The 21742-nt window shown below is 37.1% G+C and overlaps 1 protein-coding gene across 5 annotated transcripts in view; it reads right to left on the bottom strand.

Moving 5' to 3' along the window:
- Positions 1-21742, bottom strand: part of MLLT10 (MLLT10 histone lysine methyltransferase DOT1L cofactor) — a 233364-nt gene that overhangs the window by 16120 nt on the left and 195502 nt on the right. For all 5 annotated transcript variants that reach the window (XM_043967037.1, XM_043967036.1, XM_043967039.1 and 2 more), the window contains one exon: positions 1187-1304. In XM_043967037.1, the coding sequence (XP_043822972.1) occupies positions 1187-1304 (118 nt within the window). The remainder of the gene's footprint in view (positions 1-1186; positions 1305-21742) is intronic.

The raw sequence follows: 21742 nt of genomic DNA, 5'->3' as shown, positions 1-21742 counted from the left end.
CTAGTTTAAAATTGCTGAACTGTAGCGTGTAAGGCGTTGTCCCTACACGTTTCTGTGGGTGGAGAAGGCCATGGATTATGTTCAGTTCTTTCATTCCTTTCAATTTTTACAGCACGGAAGCGTGGTTTGCATTTGCAGTACCCTCCCCTCAGCCACTTTTAATTTCTACGGTGAAAGTAATGAATCACAGCTGTGGACAGCTCATCTGTATGCTTATCACAGCAAATCCTGATGCTTTGTATTTTTAACACTTTGCATCCCAAGACAAGCCATAAAACACCTAATATTTTATGCTGACCCTCACTGAGTCTAATGTGAATATTTAGTTCAGGATTTAATATTACCTGGATATATGTATATTTTTTGTTTTTCAAATGAATACAAAAAAATTCAGTAAACAAAATAAGATATACTTTAAAGGACTTTAAATTCTACTTCATTAGCTAACACACAATACTTTCCATTGGTCAAATCGAAATGGATGATTTTCCCTATGGCCTCTCAGTTAAATAACAACCCTATCTGACCCCCTTCAAGGTTGTCCTCCCCTTATTCTGAGTCAAGTGACCTCTGACCCTCTAGAGGGCAAAGACATGACTGATCCATTCTTGGTAAACTGCTAAACCCATTCCCTTCCCCCAAACAGGCATGACTACTTGGACATGTCAACAAATCCTTAAGGATGGAATGAAACAAAGCAAATCCAGTGGCTCATTAAAACAGGAGAAGAGGAAAATGCTACAAAATGTCAACTGGTAAATATTCACAGGATTACTAAACATTGTAGAAGTTCTCTAACAGGATTTTTTTTTTAAACCAAGTTTGTGTAATGCAATTTCATGAATTATGCAAATAAAGGTTTAGGCCGTTCACGGAGAAGCCCCGTGTTATGTTACTTTCATTGCACAGAACTGAGAACTGAACACATCAATCACAGAAGTCACAGGAGACGCTGCTGCATTCCTGCCTGCTGATGGCTCTGCTTAAACATTTACATTTCAGACAGTAAAAAATGCACACGGCTATTCTGCGGCACAGCAGAGCATTTACTTCCAACTGTGATTCTTTTGGAAAAAAAAAAATCACACAATCCCTTCGTAGCTCTACTCCTAGAGTTTACAAATAAAATTAGTTAGCTTTAAAGACAGTTAAATTAGGGAGAATTTCAATATTTCTTGGAACTTACCTGCTTGACTGTTTTCTGAGTGAGCTATAAGAGTTGCCATTGCCGAATTTGGATTTAATCTATTGCCATACATATGCGATGGAGCTAGACTTAAGGAAGATCCAGACAGGGTATTTGCCTAAATGGAAAAAAGTGAAAAGAGAAATAACTTGTATTTTGACAGCTTTCACTAGTTATTGCTTTTTTAGCTTTTCAAACAAACCTAGTCACCAGGTGTTCTGCCCTCATTGATATGACAACTAAGAGTAAATGACTGTCTGAAAAAGCATTAAATATTTCTAATGAAATAGAGTAGAGAGGAGTTTAATGCTACTTTTCCAAAATTAAAATTTTTAAATGCTACTTGCAAGTTTTGTTTTCAGTAACACTTTTAAAATGAATGACATATGCAAGGTAGAAGGGATTCTATTGCTTCCAGCTTATAAGTATGTAGGCAATGCCAGAACTCAGGGGCATGGTGATCATGTGGTTCTCCTCCTAATTATTTAATCTTATTAAGGCATTTACAAAATAAGGGCAGGTAGACAACAGATGTCTCACAAATGCCTGGGTCCCTGACATCACAAACCGACTGAGGAGGTCAAAAGGTCTCACTTCCAGCTCTACATTTAGCCTCACAGGCCATATTTCCTTTGCTTTGCTCTGTCATTAGTAAAACCTGCACAGTATTTTGTTACTTCCTATTTTGATAGACTTAGAAGCCTGGTGGTTTTTTTTTTGTTTTGTTTTGTTTTTATTTTAAAAGAAAGCAAACAGGCATCACGAGTATGTTTTCTATACAATACAGGGCTCGACGAATCGCAGCTTTGCCCTGACCCCATATAAGGCACTGTATTTTTGGCAGCTGGCCAGCTCGACTTACTGAAGAGCTCGTCCAAAGTTTGTAATTCATTCATGTTGCTAACCACAATTCTGAAGGCCTCTACTGGGACTTGTGCCAAACAAGCGAAAATGAACCCTTAAACAGATGAAGCAAAGGAGGCTGGCCAAAGTCTTGCATAATCCAATGTAATAAAAATGCCTTCTTCACTGGGCTGCGTGCTTTCTCCCTTTCGAAGAATACTACAGCCTTAGAATGCTACATTTAGAAAGAACATCATCATATTCACTGAAAAGCACGGGGTTCTGATACAAAATGCAAATGGGCACAAAATATACTTTTTATGCAACCAATCCATAAAAGAGAATCATTTTATAGAGATATCTAAAAACAGGAAAAAGAAGATATCTGACGATGACTTCCAAGAACTTAAGTATTTCTCATTTTAAAAAGTCAAACACGTGGTACAGACTGACGTTTGTAACCAAGATGACACAGTAGTTATTACCAGCAAAATAGTTCAGGACCATAAATGGTGTTTCTGGAAGGAATCATATGTGGCCATTACATTTTGGCTCCTGGCCAACTTATTAAGTATGATAAATGGACTTTTATAATTCACAGGAATACTTTCAGTGATGCAGAATCCAGTTCATGTTTTTTATTGTTCCATACTGTATACATAGTTCACAATTTCATGTAGCTTTAAGCTCAATCTGTCAATTCCTTGTTTCATTTGTCCTCTTAATTGAAGATTTGCATAAGAATATATTAAGTTCACAGTAAGTCTTGTTTAACAATCAATTAATAGTTTCAAAAAGGAGATAAAAAAAACCAAAACAAGAACATTCCATTAGACAAATATTCCTTTAATATAAGCCAAATAAAGCACAATCCCTAACATATAACCAAAACCATAAATAACCAAACCAAAAATACAATCCTACCCTACTCATCCAGTTACTGAGGACTAGAAGTAAGCAATAAAAGGCCTTTGGGCAGGCAAAAGAGATGTTACAAAATACCTACACAAAAGCTCATGTACTTGGTGCAGTGAGCTCTCACTCCTCAGGGCCTATCTATTTTTGCTTTGCAAGACAATTCTCCTAAATTGGGTCTTCTGGTTTTTAAACCACAAAAGACAGTTAAAGGTCTGTGCTACAGGTAAGCACATGGACAGGAACAAGAAATAGTAAATGATGTCAAGGAAAGAAAAAGAAATCTGAGAGCCAGCACAAAAATAGGGGGAAAACCCCCAAACAAACTCCTAAACCCACAGTCTGAGACAACTGAGAAAGAAGTAAGCAAAAAGAAAGTCTTAAACATCTGAATAAGTCCTGAGAACATGATTGTATTATAGCACAGTGTGGTAAGTGATACTGTAGTAATGGCCCTAATCAAGAAAAGGTTAAATTGTGTAATATATTTTTTAAAAAGATTTTCATTAACATGGCTAAAAATTTTTAAACAGTAGTGATTAAAGAGGTATAGCTGAGTTAAAAAATCACTGTGAAGAATAATTTGCTATTCAAGAGTTCCAGAGAGTTCAATTTTTACTGTGTTATGAAATTCTACAGTTAAAAATGATCTTTTCAGAATGTTTTTTTAAAATTCCAGAAGTTTAAAAATCATGACTACTGGAGTATTACATATCTCAACAAGTAACCTTTAAATAGAAAATGTATCTTTGCTTCTTTTCTCCTTTCAATTAAGATGAATATTTTTCTTAAAAATTGTTTAACTGGAGAACACAGCAGTATGTAACTTTTTTGCCTCAATATTTTCTATTTCAATGGATTTTGAGCTACCTGTCATTTTTTGACCAATAATTTTAATGTGCTGAAACAGTTGTTCAGGAATTGCTGAGACAATCCGAAGTTCCTGAAGACTTTGGACTGAAGCAAGAAAAGTTGTTTGTTTTGAAAGGAAGAGAGTAAAATCTTTGTGGTGGGATAATGGATTTAGTGGGAGTAATAAGGAAAAAGAATAAGAATAACAACAACAATACCAACAATTCACATTTCTATAGCACTAAGGCAGGTAACCAGATGAAAGGGCTATTGTGAATTTTTAAAAAAGTATTAGGGAAACAGAAAAAGCTCATTAATAAGTTGAAGATAAAGAAACATTAATAGAGAATTATAAGGGATAAGGACAATTTGATATAAAAATGATGGACACATCTCTCTTGTATAGTGCCAGTTATAGTAAACTAAGAGCATGAATAATTGTTTATCTAAGTCACAGGCTAAAAACAAACAGAAGAGCTAGCAGGCCAAGTTGCGCTTGATAGAGAAATTGTTCCCAGGGTTTTTAGACCTACCTCACAGAGAACACCAGTTTCATACAAATCTTAGTTTGTTCTACTTCACCTGGGTGGCAGCTTGGAACTAATTTTATCTACCATAAAGGTCAAAGTTCCACTAGTAAATAAGAGGAGGACCACACCAGGGGAGTCAACAGATCCGGGTTCCAGTTCTGATTCCTCTATTTTGGAAGATACAGATGCTTCTCCAGCTGGAACATACCTAAGCCAGCTAGCTATGCTTGATTTGGATTTTAGAAGGTGATAGATTTCACATTTTAAGTTTCCATCATCTTGAAAACTCAAAAGAAGCTTTTTTTAACCTGGGCTCTGTGGGATTGCTTTTTTAAAAAAATGTGCTATCTGTATCTGAACACAATTGGTTTCCTTTGTAATCCTGTGTATCTTATGTACTGAAAAGCATTATTCTGAGGAGTCCATAAGGCTTGTATCAGACTGCCTGCCAAAGGGATCCATGTTGGAAAAAATGGTTAGGAAGTCCTGCTTTAGTTTTTTTTTTTTTAATCACCCTTAAACTGGCAAAATTTATATACAGAGTGTGGGAAGGTGAAGTGGTCAAGGAAGACAGAGAGCTCCCTATTATCCTGCAAGCTGCCAGGAACATAACAGTTCACTTACCTAGGAGCAATATTATAGATCACACAGAACAATTCATAAACAATGAGGCAGGTAAGGGGAATACGACATAACAAAATACACAGGAAACCCAACTTGTACCCAAGGATAACATACTAAACAACTCAACAACTGCCTACGTTTTAAAAAAGAAACACCAAAATCAACGACTACTCATCATACCTCAATGGGAAAGAAAAAGAAGAGCAGGGATAGGTAACCTAGATCTAAAAGCAAACCGGCAGCTGCTTAGTGATCATCACATCCAAGCACAGACTTCTATCTGTGAGAAGAACTCCCTGTAGGACAAATTCTTTGCAAAAGTGGGTGGCACTTTTCCATTAGCAGACAGCACTCCAAAGGGTTCTCTACTTCAACGACATGAAGACATCATAGCGAAACACTAAATATATCTATGTCGGTGGGTCAGTCAATAAACTCATGCCTACTAGATACCAGGCACTGCCCTCAACACACTGAGGATACAAAGAATGACAAAAGACAGCCCCTGTTCTCAAGCAGCCCTCAGTCTAGTGGGGAACACAGCATGCAAACAACTACGGACCAACAAGCTACAGCTGAGACAGAAGAAAGCTAGAGGGGGAGATCCTAGCATTAAGGGGGATCTGCAGAAGGTGGGATTCTAGCGGAAGGAGAACATTACAGGCCTAGAAGACCACTGTGAGTGAGGATTTCTTGCTCAAGGAATGGCAAGGAGGTTGATAACAATGGATCACAGGGCATAATATGAGGACTGGGGGCAGAAAAGTGAAGGTGTAAAAGTGGAAGGTGGAAAAATAGGGGGAAGGGTTGCCACAGGTGCCAAACAGGATTTAATATTTGATCCTGAAGGGGACAGGGAGCTGCTGGAGATTTACTGAGTAGGGGGTTACATGGTCAGAACTTTGGCAGTTGAATGGATGATGGATTGGAATGGGAAGGGAAACCAACCAGAAGACTACTGTGATAGGTGAGGCCCTCACCAGAGGCATAGCAGTGCCAGAGGGAAGAAGGGAGTACATGGAAGAAATGTGATGAAGGTGAAATGGACGGGTCTTGGTAACTGGTTAGATATTGGGCATGACAAATAAAAACAACTCTGAGGTACCACCTGACACCTATCAGATTGGCTAAAATGACAAAAAAGGAAAATAATAAATGTTGGAGAAGCTGTGGGAAAATTGGAACACTAATCCATTGTTGGTGGAGCTGTGAACTGATCCAACCATTCTGGAGAGCAATTTGGAATTATGCCCAAAGGGCGATAAAGCTGTGCATACCCTTTGACCCAGCAATACCACTTTTGGGTCTTTTTCCCAAAGAGATCATGGAAGGGGGAAAGGAACCCACATGTACAAAAATATTTATAGCTGCTCTTTACGGTGGCAAAGAATTGGAAGTTGAGGGGGTGTCCATCAATTGGGGAATGGCTGGACAGGTTGTGGTATATGAATACAATGGAATACTATTGTGCTGTAAGAAATGATGAGCAAGGAGTTCAGAGAAACCTGGAGGGTCTTGCGTGGGCTGATGATGAGTGAGATGAGCAGAACTAGAAGAACATTGTACACAGTATCATCAATATTGAGTGTTGATCTACTGTGATGGACTAGATTCTTCTCACCAATGCAATGGTACAGAAGAGTTCCAGGGAACTCATGATAGAAGAGGATCTCCAAATCCAAGAAAAAAAAAAGAAAGAACGAACTGTGGAATATAGATGCTGAATGAACCATACTATTTCTTTTGTTTTTGATGCTGTTGTTTTTTTTTCTATTTTGAGGTTTTCCATCATTGCTCTGATTTTTTTCTCTTATAACATGACTAATGCAGAAATAGGATTAATGTTATTGTGTGTGTGTGTGTGTGTATATATATATAAATATATAAAACCTATATCAGATTACCTGCTGTCTAGGGGAGGGGAGAGGGAGGGAGAAAAATCTGAAATTGTAAAGCTTGTATAAACAAAGGTTGAGAACTATCTTTACATGTAATGGAAAAAAAAATAAAATACTTTATTAATTAAAAAAAAAAAAAGATATGGGGCATGAGAGAGAGTAGAGGAATAGATGATGACTCCTGGGTGACGGGAAGGATGGTAGAACCTTCAACAGAAATGGGAAGGTTAGGAAGAAGGAAAGATTTCGAGATAAAGACAGAGTGTGTTTCTGTATGTTGCTATAATAGCCCACCTTAATTCAGCACTTAAAAGTACATTCCTCAACACAGCTTCCTGAGGTAGGATGACACAAATATTAGCATCCCCATTTAATAGATAAGATGAAGAAGGTTCAGATATGTTAGGTGACTCATCCCTCTAGAAAGACTTTGTAGTTGGGCTTTTAATCAGACGTTTCCTAACTCCAAGTAAGTGTCCTTTGAAGTATATATGAACCTCTCAGGGTGATGTATCTATGATATGTATCATGCTTCTGTAGGGCCACATGCCTCCTACAGAAATCTGGGCACAATGTGGAGGAGAAGAATAGTAATATACCCCGGAAATCAGATAATTGATGAAGTCTGAATTAAAGATATAAACCAAAAATCTTTCAGCAGAGCCCTACCTCTGCCATATTTTATTTTTTTTCTGATCTCTTCTCTTCTCTTCTCTTCTCTTCTCTTCTCTTCTCTTCTCTTCTCTCTCTCTCTCACACACACACACACACCCTGCTGCCAACAAAGATGGCTTGAGCAATTCAAGAGATTTAGTTTCCTTATGTATTCTCTACATTTCCTATTCAAGAAACTGACAATACTCTAGGAACATAGGTTTTTAGAGATACCCTCTTTTTATGGATGAAGAAACTAGTACAAAAGTTAAATAATTTGCTTGATGTCAGAGTCCTTCTAGGGTCTAGAACGTAGCCTTCTTGACTCCCTGTTCAGCTCTTTCCCCATATACTACCACCTTGCCACTGTTCTGTGGCTAGAAAGAGCTTGTAAGGAAAACCAATAGCTTTTTCTAAAGAACTAGGTTACTTGTCCTAAACTAGTGAGTCACCAATTAAAAACTTAAATGACCTACAAAATTAGAGTATGGTATTTTACAAATATAAACATTTTAAATCGCTACAACAGAGTTTTACTTTTTAAGTTTCAAAAATTCAGACTTTTAGAAAGACGATTTAAGACTGGGGAATGGGAAATTAATCACTTCTGACCCTGCAAAAAGCTTTTTAGTTCTAATACTAAGTTATACTATTTTGATTTTCATAATTCATTGGGAGCCTAATTAAGTACAATTTCTGTTACACAAACATACAGATCAATGCAGTAAAACTTTTCTGATTGCTATAAATAACTGAATTATCATGACAGACTCAACACATGTTTAGATGAAACATATTAGGTCACTGAGCCAAAACACTGATTTTCCTAAGCAAATCTGGATAAACTTTCTACGTTAAATATACTTAAAGCTTAACAAGTCTTTTTCAAGGAGGTACACAAACTTGAAATAGAAGACATTAAAGAAATTAAGTTTGCTAAGTAAATTGGCACACTGGATCAAAAATATTGGCATGATTTAAAATATTTCAGTTTTAGCTTTTGCCCAACTGGTATTTCATTTCCAAAATTTAAAATCTTTGTTTACAGTCACACACATATGTTTCATGAAAAGTTTAACTGCAATATAAACTAAATTAAGAGAATTTAGAGATATTCTGCATGCCTTCCCTAGGGAGAAAGTTCCATTAAATGACACTACACAAGTACTGAACAGTCTTAAAACTGAGTATTGCTGTTTTTGTTTTGTTTTTTTCACTTGGACTGACAGAGGCAGTAATAGAGAGAAGGTGTATATAAAGAGGTCTGAAAATACCTTAGGTAGACTACAATTTCCCTTTTAGAAAAGTACTGTAGTAATGCATTATTTAGAGGTGAACCAGGAACTTCATACCATACTCACTGTAGAAACAGGCTGCAGCAAGCATTTATTAAAAATGCGTAATCATCCTGTCAATACACATTAAGGTCAAAGGATTCAAACAAGTTCTAAAATGCTGTACTTTAAAAACTGCAGTGTTTTTTTCATCAGGCCTTAATAATCAACTCACACGTCTTTAAAAAATGGTCTTTTAGAAACCCTACCAAAGATATTTCCTAAGCTGAACCTCTGATTATTATAAGGGAATACCAACTCTCACAAGAACACAATTACAATGCTCGCCTTACCTACTTTCCAAAAACAAACCAAGCCCCCCCCACACACAATTTAAAATAGGAAATGTGGGTAACATCTTGAACTGAGTATTAAGAAAAATGAAGGTATTATTTATTTCCCTTGTGGTGCGAAGGTAATATTTCAAAGTAAAAAGATTGTATATTTGCATATGTTCAAATGACTGCAGAAATATTATTACAAAAGAACAGGTGATTTTAAATGTCAAGACTTTTATTCACAAATTTAGCAAATAAAACTTTTATGTGGGGTCTGAAAAAGGTTTTCATGGAAAATGTTCAAATAAAAATGAGATGTTTCTGAAATACAGTTATTGAAAAGTTCTATTTGCTTATATATAAATTACACTACAAACGGTCTCTGAGACCCAAGAACACATGTGACAATACACAGTCCTATCCATTCCCTTGTTCTTTTCAGGTTTGATACTCTGAAATATTTTCTGCTAACAGGCCCCATTTCTGTCTGTTTCAGCTCCCCACCAGTAAGGTTTTAATACTCAGCGTGTGATGAGAGATGAAACCAAGTGTGAACAACTTTCAGGTCCCATGAGTAGGCTGACTGTTGAAGCTGTCAGGTTCAATTGCATCATTCCACATTATTCAATGCCCCAAACTGCTCCCTAATTGTTAGGGGCTTAACATATTCAAAACCATTGTTTAGGCTAATGCTGAAATGCCCACAGTTGAGTTTCCATAAAGAAGGGGGAGGGATTTAATTGTAGTTAAACCATTACTGAACTCCTTCATTCATGATAGGACAACAGGAAGGGGTCTAACAACCAATTCCAGAACAGATTCTTAATCAGTTTATTTCTAATCAGTACACCTCTTTCCTTTTAATTTTTAAGTCAAAGCTAACTCTTTAGTACTATAATGTTTTGGGAAACTTTATAATATTTAGGAGTGGACGTGGAGATAAGAATCATCCCTCCCTCTTCCTGATACTAAGGTTTCAGTCCATAAAACAGAGAGGTTATCTTACTCATAGCAAAGGGATTTCATTATTATTTCCTTGAATTAATCAAATATTTCTTACAAGTGAAGTCAGAATTACAGGTACATATATGTAATCTGTAATGTATGTATATAGTACACAAAAACAGACAATAAAAAAAATTTTAAATTTAATTTCAATTTTTAAATTACCTTCAAAGAAGCTAGATGTTTAAAATGTTAATAGGGGAATGTACATTTTAAGATTTAGAGCCAAAATGTACTTTGAGCAAACTATTTCCTGTTAGAAGGCATTCAAAAGTTAACATCCTCAGAAAGCTGCCTTAACTTTAACGATCCATTTATGAAAAAGTTAACCAACTATGTTTTTATTTTTTAATTTTGAAAAAACTCACACCATGGAACTGTCATAATCCACACCCCCAAAGCAACAAAAATATAAGTAAAATCAGATGCTAAATTGACTGCTGATAAACCACAAGCTATCATGTGTTTATTTTTATAGTTTGAAAATTCTTTTAAAAACATAATTCTAATTCTGTATACATAGAAATTTTGCTTTTGATTCACACGTGTGGGATCTTTAGAACAAAACCAAAAAATACCTTAATTTACTTGTGATAAAAATCATCTGACATAACACCCCCCTTAAAAAAAAGGTGAAGAGTATTCTTATTTTCCTAATAGGATGTTTCTGAGAACTCAATATCATCCATTTACACTTTGGCAACTAAGTTATTGCTTAGAGCAATAATTAACAATATTATACTGAAGAGAAGTGAAACAAAATAATCCAGTACGGTTTCCCTTTCAAAGTAGTTTCCTTAGAATAGCATTATTCTTAATGATAGTTATTCTTTTTGTAATTTTAGCATATTTATAGACATTACCAAAATTACTATGAAAAATAGCCTCTTAGCAGTAAAAAATTAGGATAAACAGATCCCAAGACTATACACATCTTATCAAAGTTTAAAACACTTCAATTATTAAAGATGCCTTAATAAATGTAGGATTAAATAGATTCCTTCCTTAATTCACTATATACAAAAATAAAAGTACACAAACACATAAATCAATCTCTTACCTACTAAAACATACAATGAACATGTAGTAAAAGTCTCACTGTAAACTCAAGAAGCTAAAGTACCAAAAATTCTACCATAAAAATTCTCTTTGATAACCACAACTATTAAACATCAGGTAAACCTCTACATTTCCTTCATACAAAAGATTTTTAAACATGGAAAACTTATCTTCTTTGTTTTGACAGTTAACATATAGAATAGATAGCTAATATGAGTTACCTAAACATATATACAAACTACATATATACAGACATCAAGATTCTATATAAAAGCAAAACCAAGAGCTCCTTCTAGAAGCATTTAAAAAAAAATTAATTGTTTTAAATTCTTTAATTTTTTTAAAGCCCTTCAAAGAAAAGCACTTGTATGCTTCCTAAGACAGGCAAGAATGAATATAACTGGGAAACACAGTGGGATTTGAAAGGCAAAATGAAAAATTAATGGCACACCTACAGAAACTAATTTATACCTCTGCCCACTGTACAACAAGGGCAGATCAAATCATTAAAAAACACAAAGATAGAAGCTCTTCAATCTTCCAATAATGTGAAACTGTAATTGTTATAATTGTAACTATATGACTGGTTTACTAATATGTAATGAAGTTGCAGTCTTAAATTAATCATTAATTAAAGTTAAAATGTTTAAAAAACAAATATTTTTAACATTTAAGTTTTGAAACTGGGCTGTCAAGCAGTTCTTTAAGAACTATGACATTTTCTTTTTCTTGATTTTTTCCCCCCACATTTGGTCATTAAGAACTGCTCACATTTTTACAATGCCTCCTCATCTCTTTCCCTAGTAAAGGTCCCCCCAACCCCGAAATGCACCAATCACTCCAGCCTATTTAAATTCCACTGGCCACTCCTCCCTCCCTTCCCTCCCTTCCCTCCCTTTAGCAGTTTGCCCACTAACATTTCTAATAGTGGCAAAGATGCCAAACAGAGGCTTTTCTGTTTTTCTTTAAACTAAACGCACAAAGATCAAGAATGACCTCTGAATTTCTAACCTGCTGGCATCAGGCCAGCCACTAAGAATTACTGCCCTCATTAAGCAATAAAAATGTAAGGAAACGGTATTTAAATTTAACAAGTTTTTCATAAATAAACAAAAAAATTTGCAATGGTGTGTTGATCATCTTAACCGCTGAGTGAGAATTCCAGAATTATGTTTAGATACCATTCATTTATTTTCGTTTACCTGGTTACAGAAGATATTGATATCTTCACCGTAAGTAATTTACCTTTAACAAATTCCCATATAAAACAAAACATGTAAGAATTATGTAGACTGAAGCTTATTATACTATATTCTTTATGAAAGTTACATCAGAAATAATTTGTAGCCTTGAACAGAAGACTGATCACCCACTACATCCACAGTCTTTGAAGTCATTCCTAAACATTCAATTCCTTCTAAATATTTTTGTATCCTTATACACAGAACGAGGCTAAAAAATTTCCCGTTTTCCACATTCCAGACCATTACTATTGTCTCAGGCGGCTAAATTGAAGTAGCGTTACACTCAGTTCAACCCAGAGGTCAGTGTGCCTCAGTTGCCTGGAGACTGATGGTTGCTACAGCAGCACCAGATAAGCCAGGCTAAATAAGCTTCTGCGAGGAAGCAGGAAGCATTTGCTGGTGGGCGAATGGAGGTGCAGCTGTCTCAGCATGCAGCGCGGTGAAAAATCATGCAACTGCCTTTCAGCCTAGCCGGGTGATCACATTTATAAGAGACCAATCTTACTGGAATTAGACAAGGGGAGAAACAGTAAAGATTTTAATTTGAAGGAATCCTGGATTACCAGCAACTAAGATTTCTTTGTTCTTCTAGGAGAGTCACATGTTACATGGAATTTTCCCTCTGGCTGTAAATTCCTCTTCATTGCCTCTTCTCCCCATCCCCCAAACCCACAACCATAATGAATGAGAAGAGATGAGATTTTTGCTTAATTCAGCCTGGAAGTAACCAGAGAGTAATTAAAACAGACTTTATGTAAAGAATGAAATGAGAGAAATGCACAATGAAAATGCTCATGTGAGACTTTGTCCAGTGATAAAAAAGATATCAACAGAGAACTCTTCACTTAATTAAAAGAGATAAAACTACTTATAAGAGTCCTTCCCTCACTTATCCTTTTAACCTCTCTAACCTGGAACCCTACTATTGGGGTGACCCAACCTTGCTACTAAAAGAGGATACACAGAAGAAGAAAAAAAATGAAAAAACAAAACCAAACCAAAACCCAAAAACAACTAAGCAAAACCTGCCAAGCTCTCTTGAGTTTGTTTACAAAGAGTCACCTCAGTGAGTATCTTTCATTTTTCAAGTGTATGCAGCAGACAGTATGGAACCTTGAGCACAAACCCCGACACACCATAGATGAGTTTATCATAAAGTGATGATTCCCTAAATGGCCAACATCCACACACATTTGCCTTTCCTGCCCCATTCCATGTTGTGATACACACCATTCAAAGAAGGCTGTGTCAACTCATGGGTAGTATCCAAAAGTTCTATAAGTTATATGTATGTGCATGTGGTGACGGGACTGTATAATTGACAATTAGTAATCACAACAGCAGAGACTTAACAGCATTTTCTTTTCCTGTATATAATTACACAATTATCATAACTGTTACAATAATTGTGTAAGACTTACATAATAGCTTTGGAAAGGAGAATAACTTCTCTAATGGAAACTATGAGGGATCTCAAGCATATAGAATATAACTGCTAGAACTGCAATTTGCCTATACATCCAATTTAATATTTACATTACTATGAATAGCACTATGGGATTCTCAAAAAAAAAATCTGTCTTTAAGAACTTTGTGATCACAAGAAACAAAATATGTACAAAACTAATAAAATACCCCCCCAAATTTACAAGGCAGTTTATTTTTTTTAATGTAATAAATATTTCTATTTATAGTTTGGGGTTCCAATTTTTATCCCTCCTTCCCTCCCTCCCCTCCCCCTCCCTGAGGTGGTAAGCAATTAGATATGGGTCAAACATGTATGAATATGTAAAACATTACCATATTTGTAATTTTGTAAAAGAACACTTGATTGAAAGAAAAAAAATGAAAGAAAACGAAAAATAGCATGTTTCAGTCTGTGTTCCATCAATATCAGTTCTTTCTTTGGAGGTGGATAGTATGTTTTATCAGTAGTCCAGTCAACAGTTCTTTATCAAACAATATCGCTGTCTCTGTGCACAATGTTCTCCTAGTTCTGCTCACTTCACTATACATCAGTTCATACAAGTCTTTCCAGGCCTTTCTGAAGTCATCCTGCTTGTCATTTCTTATACCACAATAATATTCCATCACCATCATATACCAGTTTATTTAGCCATTCCCCAATTGATGGGCATTTCTTTGATTTTGTAAGGAATTGTGATTTGGGGTTTTCATCACCCCATTTTTGCTTCATCATGGTCAGACAGAAAAGATGCAAGCTTTAAAAGCCTAAGAGAAGAGGCAGCTAGATGGCGCAGTGGATAGAGCACCAGCCCTGGAGTCAGGAGGACCTGAGTTCAAATTTGACCTCAGACACTTAACACACACTAGCTGTGTGACCCTGGGCAAGTCACTTAACCCCAATTGCCTCACTAAAAACAAAAAAAAAGCCTAAGAGAAGATGGGTGTGTACTTTGAGAGATTATGGAACAAACAACACAGAGAACATTTATTGAGTCACAGTATCAACCTAAGTACCTAACCCACCTACCTAGGAGTTCCCCCATGCCCACATGGGCCTGACCAAATTATAATGGGGACAGCCCCGGGGGTATGTTAAACCAATTGGAGACTCAGCCTGGCTATAGAACCACCCTGCCTGTGAGAAAGGCAGGAAGGAGGAGAGAGGACTCTCAGAGAGGGACAGAGGAGGAAGGTTGAGACACAGAAGAGCTGGTGTTTTTTTATCTTCAGACCTCACCAGGAGATGCTGCAAAGCTGATTCTCCTCAGAACTGCAGATCCCAGGGGGTGCTGAGTTTGTGTTCCTTCCAGTGAGGCTGGCTTGTTAAGCCAGTTGAGCTGGGAACAAGCTTAGTGTTTGAGTTAGAATAGTTAGAATAGCTTGGGTCTGGCAAAAACTAACTATCTCAGAAGTGAGACATATTTTTCCCTTTCTCTATCCCCTTTTTCATTGTCCCTAGCTTTATTAACTCCATTGTGTTGTAAATTCTGCTACCATTAATAAAACCTGATTTGTTTGTGAAAAAGATGCTGTTAATCTTCTTTCTTATTAGTTTCAGAGACATAACTGGAAAAGAGGCAGTTTGGAGAAGGGGAAACTCTGGACCTAGAGGTCCCCCATTATTTTCTAAACCCCAATATTACGGCGAGCCTCCCAATTAACTCCCAATACTAAATTTGGCCCTTAAAATTTCCAATTCTTAGCCATCACAAAATTTGTACAAATAGGTCTTTTTGTCTTTTGGGGGATGTCTTTGGGATATAAACCTAGCAGTATTGCTGGATCAAAGGCTATGCACAGTTCTATAGCTCTTTGGGCATAGTTTCAAATTGCTCTCCAGAATGGTTAGGTCTTTTCACAACTCCACCAACAGTGGATTAGCATCCCAGATTTCCCATATCCCCTCCAACATCCAATAATTTTTGTTTTTGTTATATTTGTGTAAGGCAATTTAAACATGAAATCTTATATTAAGCATTTGCATGAAAGTGACAACACAATCATTTCAATTTCTATCCAGTGAAATTTAAAATTGTTTCATGAAAACAGGTAATCAAATAATTATATTTCATTCGGGAGAAGACAAAATATCTTTTAACTTCTCTTATCCATCCCTAAGTTAATCTTAATAGGGCCAATTCATGTAAATTCAATATTCAGCTATTAGGATGTAGCCTTAGGCAAATTACCTAACTCTGAGCCTCAGTTTTACATCAGCAAAATGTGTATAAAAGTTGTACTGACCTACCTGCAGAAGCTATGTTGAGGAAAGAGCAATTACTGTATCAACATAGAAATGTTTTCAACTCACTCTTAATAATTACAGAAGTAATTTAATATTATTTATTAATGTTCATATTGGTGTCCAAGAATACCTGTGGTTTTAACAATTCAAACATGTTAGCATTTAACAACAAAAACAACCAAAACCCATATCCCACAAGTCAGCACATACTGACCACTAAGCACAGCTTTCTGCAGGTATCTGTAACATCAGGTGCTTAATAAATGCTTGTTGATTAGTAATATGAAAGGTAATAAAACCAAATAGCTAAGTCTTCATTGTTTGTTTCTGTTTTACTTTATGTATTAAAGAATTTAAGAAATGAAGGGGATAACTTAGTACAGTCTTAGGGGAGTTGCCCAATGCCCAGAGAAGTGACATGAGAAGCTGTGGTCACACAGTAAGTGTCAGAGGCAGAATTTGAACCTCCTTGTAAGTCCCACGATCCCAGTACTCTATCCATACGTAAGAATGCCTAGCAGGACTTGGCATTACCTTTAGAAAATTATCCAACTGAAATATGTAAGATGGGAATTGTTCATATTTTTGCTTTTATGTATTCATAACCAGCCTCCATCTACTTTTTTTTCCCCTCCATCTACTCTTTACATTACTCCACCCATACACATGAGGGGACAGAGGCAAAAACATCCATGTATTGGAACTTCCTGGAAGACAAGATAAAAGGAGTGGTTGTAGGAGAGGGCAAGGAGAGAGAGCTGACAGTTGGAAAAATGGACAAAGAAGGTCAGGCTAGCCACCTTACTATCCATTTATACATATTTCACCAATCTGATATTCATTGGAACTAATACAATTCTATTCTAAAATATAGGCACAGTCATCAAATGCTAAGTAATAACAGCTGACATTTATCGAGGCATTAAAAATGCTTTAAGTAAATTATCTCATTTGAGCCTCTCCACAGGCCTTTGAGGTATTGTAAATTTTGTTAATAACATTTTACAGATGAAGAAATGAAGTATCAAGCTTAAGTGACTTTGCCATGGTCTTACTGCTAGTTTCAGAGACAGGATACTAACTCACTGAGGTCTTCCTAACTCTTAAGCCCTCACTCTATCCACCATGCTGTCTCTCATTCACAAGAATTATTAAATCAAGTAGTTAAAGCCACACTTAGTAAAAAGAGCTGCATTCTTCAAAAGTATCATTTGGGGGAAGACAGTGGAGATTTTGGACATGCCCAATGAGTAAAGGGTTTTGGATTATCAGGGGAAATAATAAAGGCTTCAGGTATGGAAAGGCAAGGATCAGGTTAGAACGGACTTCAGAAGAAGAAGCAATCAAGAGTGAAAATTCTGCTTAAGGTGAAGGATTAAAAACAAATAAAAACCAAAAAGTAAGAGATGGTTCTCTAGGCTCAAGGGGTTTCTGGTCTCTTTTCCTTCAGAAAGAGAAGTGATAAGATCACTATCTAGTTCCCCCTTTTCCACCAGTGCTGAAAGGCAATGAAGCCATCCTGGGGACTTGATCTGTGGGCTCACTCAATGCAAAGGCTGACAAAGCTTTCTGGTAGCCTCTGGCTATTGACATGGCTTCCTGTTCATTTAAAACCATAAAAAGGCTCAACCATGTGGAGTTGGGTCCCTTCAGACTTTAGGGAATTGGGCCTGTGTCTACTGTGGCTAAGTTTTATAATGTTCTTAAAGAGAATCCATTCCATGCTATGACTAAGTAAACCTCTTTCTGTTAACTGTGGAACGACCTAGTTGTATCTCATTTTCTACAATACTGAAATGTATTATAGTGCAACAGGTTTGAAAAATGTTGTGTAAATATGGTCTCATTTGATCATCACAACAACCCAGGAAGGTAGGTGCTTTTATTATCCCCATTTTACAAATGAGAAAACAGAGGTAGACAGAGGTTAAGTGACTCCCCCAGGGAACAAAGCTGGGAAGCAGCTGAGGCTGGATTTGAACTTGTCTTCCTCATTCCAGGCCCAGGGGTCTGTCCACTGTACTGCCTAACTGCCTTACCAGAGGATGTGCTTAAGTTGGACCTAGCCATTACTCCTTCCTTTATAATACAATGGAATATTATTCAGAAATATTTCTCTGGGATATCCATAGTGAAATCACTTATGCCTACAGCCATATATCAATGCCCATAACAACAGGACTAGTTGGGAAGCCTGCCAACGCCATGTTCTCCCAATGAAGTTGTGTCTCCTTGGTTTAGCCTTGTCAATCAGGGCATCTCCCCCATCTAACTGAGAGAAAAGACTGGAAGGTGATGTAAAATAAAGAAGAAAAGATGTGCTTTATTAGAGGAGAGGAGGAAGGGAAAGGACTAGAGCTATACAACTTCACCACTACCTTTTCCCCTCATCTCATTATAGGAAAGACCTTTAAAAATATCCCCTAAAAATTCTGGGGCTCTTTTGCACAATTATTTTTTATAGGAGACAGTTCTTGATCGAAGGGTAGGACCAGATGACCCTAAAAGGTCTAATGTCTATGATTCTTTTTAAATGGTAGTTTTACAAAAACACCACGACTAACCATTTTAATCATGAAACACCACTTATAGTTTGTCTATAAAATGTTCAGTGACATGCTACTTTCTAATAACTAAGCCTAAGCTCATCTTCGACATTCTGCACCTTCCATTTGAACCAAGTTTGCCTTCTTGAAACCCAACCTATTTAAACCTTTTTCTATCTTTACTCAAACACAGAAGAGTATTTAGTTTTCAAATATTTATTAAGTACTTATTATTTGGAAAGTATTATGCTGGACATGAGAGTGGTACAAAGAAAAAGGATACAATAAGAAATAAGAAATAATCTTGTAGTCTCCTTTTATGTTGCAATAAAATCTTCAAGAATCATTCCCTAAACCATCCACACTAACAACCAAATAGTAAAATCAAAAAGCCCTGTATTTTCACACTCAAGCTACTATTTTGTTTATCTGAGTATCTCCACTGGTTTCTTATAAATCTTGCCATTTCTCCCCCAATTAAATTCTAAGCTTCTCAAGAGCAGTAACATGCCTAATCATGCCAATAAAATTTACATTCACTGCATAATATCCCAAACAAGCATCCTCAATTAAGATATCTTAGACCTTCAGATAAAGCTAATTCTAGAATACCATTGAAGAGTACAAATGAATAACCCAGATGTACACTATGAAATCCCCAGGTAGTAGAAAACTGACAAGATTCAAAACCACAAATGTGGTGAGTCAAGAATGTTAATAATATCAACAGCCAAATGGCTATTTTATCCATTTATGAAATTCTGTACTATTCTAGGCTAGGAAAAAGGGAAAAAAACATTCGATTAGCAAATAATTCTTGAGTGACTACTATGTTCCAGGAACTGTGCTAGGCAAGGGGAAGAGAAGAGATAAAAATGATGTCTGCTCTCAAGGAGCTTACAGACTATCAAGGAAAGCACAGTATTATGGGCATATGTATGTATATGGGTACATGGATATAGAGAAAACACAAAAAAACCCATAAAGTAATTTATGGAAATCATTATTACTTGCTGTCAGCAAAGGCTTCACATGGAAGGTAATGCTTGAACTGTGGCCTAGAAGAGAGAGGGATTCTGAGGTGCAAAAGAGGGTCATGCCCTCCAGCTACAAGAAATGGACAATGTGAAGGGAGGTCTAACAGCAGGATGGCTGGTTCGACTAGACTATGCAGTGTGAGAAGAGTGATGCATAATAAGGGCTGGAGAGGTCGACTGGGGCTAGGTTATAAAGAGCTTAACAAACCAAACTGAGGGGTTTATATTTTAACCCAGGTGCAATAGGGAGCTAGTGCAGTTTACTGAGGAATACAGGGAAGTGACAAAAACTGCCTGAAGAAAATCAATTTTGGCCACAGTGGGGAAGACATGGGAGCCGAGAGATATGAGATTAGGGAAACCAATCAGGAGGACATTGCAATGTTGTTGTTGAAAGTCAGTGAGGACCTGACCTAGAGAGACAACCATTCCACTGTGACAGATGTGACAACCAACTAATCAAACAAGGGCTAGGTGGGCTCCTGGGATACAAGAACAGAGATCAAAATAATTCCTACTTGCAAAGAGCTTCTGTTTTAATGGAGGAGAAAACAAGGACATACATCAACATACACAACATACAAATGAACTAAGTCCATACAAATACATGCAAGGTCATTAGTCTGCAAGGGCAGACCAAGGAAGACAGAAAATGGTGCTTCAGCTGCATCTTAAATCCTAAGGAATCTCGAAGGGGGGTAGAAGAGGGGAGGGAAAGCCCTCCAGGCACAGAGATGGGAGAGGCAGTGCTGTGTGTGGGGGAAAGAAGAAGGCCCTCACCCTGCACTGGGAGGGACAGATGGAGGGACCAGGCTGGATAGGGCTTTAAAAGCTAAACAGAGACAACAGGAAGCCAGTGGAAGTGGCCGACTCCTGGAATGGCACCATCAGACCTGCATTTAAGTAAAATTACTTCGGTGGTAATGTGCAGAAGGGCTGGAGCAAAGAGAAGCTTAGGGCAGGGAGACCAATTAGGAAGCTGTTGCAATAATCCAGGAGAGTGAGGGCCTGAACTGAGATGGTCACTGTGCTAAATAGTGAGAAGGGGTCAGATACAAGAGCTGTGGTGAAGGTAGGAAGGCATGAGCTAGGTAGGGTGAGAGAGTTCAAGAAGATGCCAAAGTTACTTAAGAGACTGGAAGGATGGTGATGTCTTTGACAGAATAGAAAGAAAGGAAAAAGGAAGAAGGATTTACCAAGTGCCTACACTGTGCTAAATGATTTTAAAAATATCTAGTTTGATCCTCACAACAACCCTGGGAGACAGGTGGTCTTATTATCCCCATTTTACAAATGAGGAAAGTGAAGCAGATCTAGAGGTTAAGTGACTTGCCCAGGGTCACACAGCTAATAACTGTCTGAGGACCCATTCAAACTAAGGTCTTGGTGACTGCTGGCCCAACACTATCCACTATAGAAGCTCGGAATGGTCGGGGGAAAAGATATTGAGTTCTCTTCTCTTTTGGACAAAATGAATCAAGCTCGAAATGTCCAGTAGGTAGATGGTGATTCATGACTAAAGCTAAGTGGAGAGCCATGGGCTACATGTTATAGTTCTGGGAGACATCTGCACAGAGATGATAGTTAAATCCATAAGACCTAGTGATGTTGCCAAGGAAAATAGGGAGGAAAGAAAAGGGCCAAGGACAAAACCCTGAGGAATACCCCCAGACAAGGAGTGCAATTTGGATTATGAATCAGACATAGAAACTAGGAAGGAAATCAGGAGAGAGTCATGTCATGAAAACCAGAGAGGGATGAATAGCCAAGAGAAGGGAGTGATCAGAAGGATCAAATGAAGCAAATAGGTTAAGAAGCAGAAAGACTTAGAAAAGACTATCACATCTGCCAGTGAAGAGATCATTAATAATTTTGAGGAGAGGAATTTCAACTGCATGTGGAATTTGGAAGCCAGATTGCAAAAGATGCAAATCACAATATTTAGCAACTGATTGCATATGTGGGGCAAGTGAGAGTGAGAAGTTGAGATTACAAGGTTGGGATCCTGAAAGGATAGTGTTATTC

The sequence above is a fragment of the Dromiciops gliroides genome, chromosome 5 (assembly GCF_019393635.1).
Source record: "Dromiciops gliroides isolate mDroGli1 chromosome 5, mDroGli1.pri, whole genome shotgun sequence".
Classification (NCBI taxonomy): domain Eukaryota; kingdom Metazoa; phylum Chordata; class Mammalia; order Microbiotheria; family Microbiotheriidae; genus Dromiciops; species Dromiciops gliroides.
The sequence above is the reverse complement of the archived record's forward strand: the minus strand, read 5'-3'. Positions and strand labels throughout refer to the sequence as shown.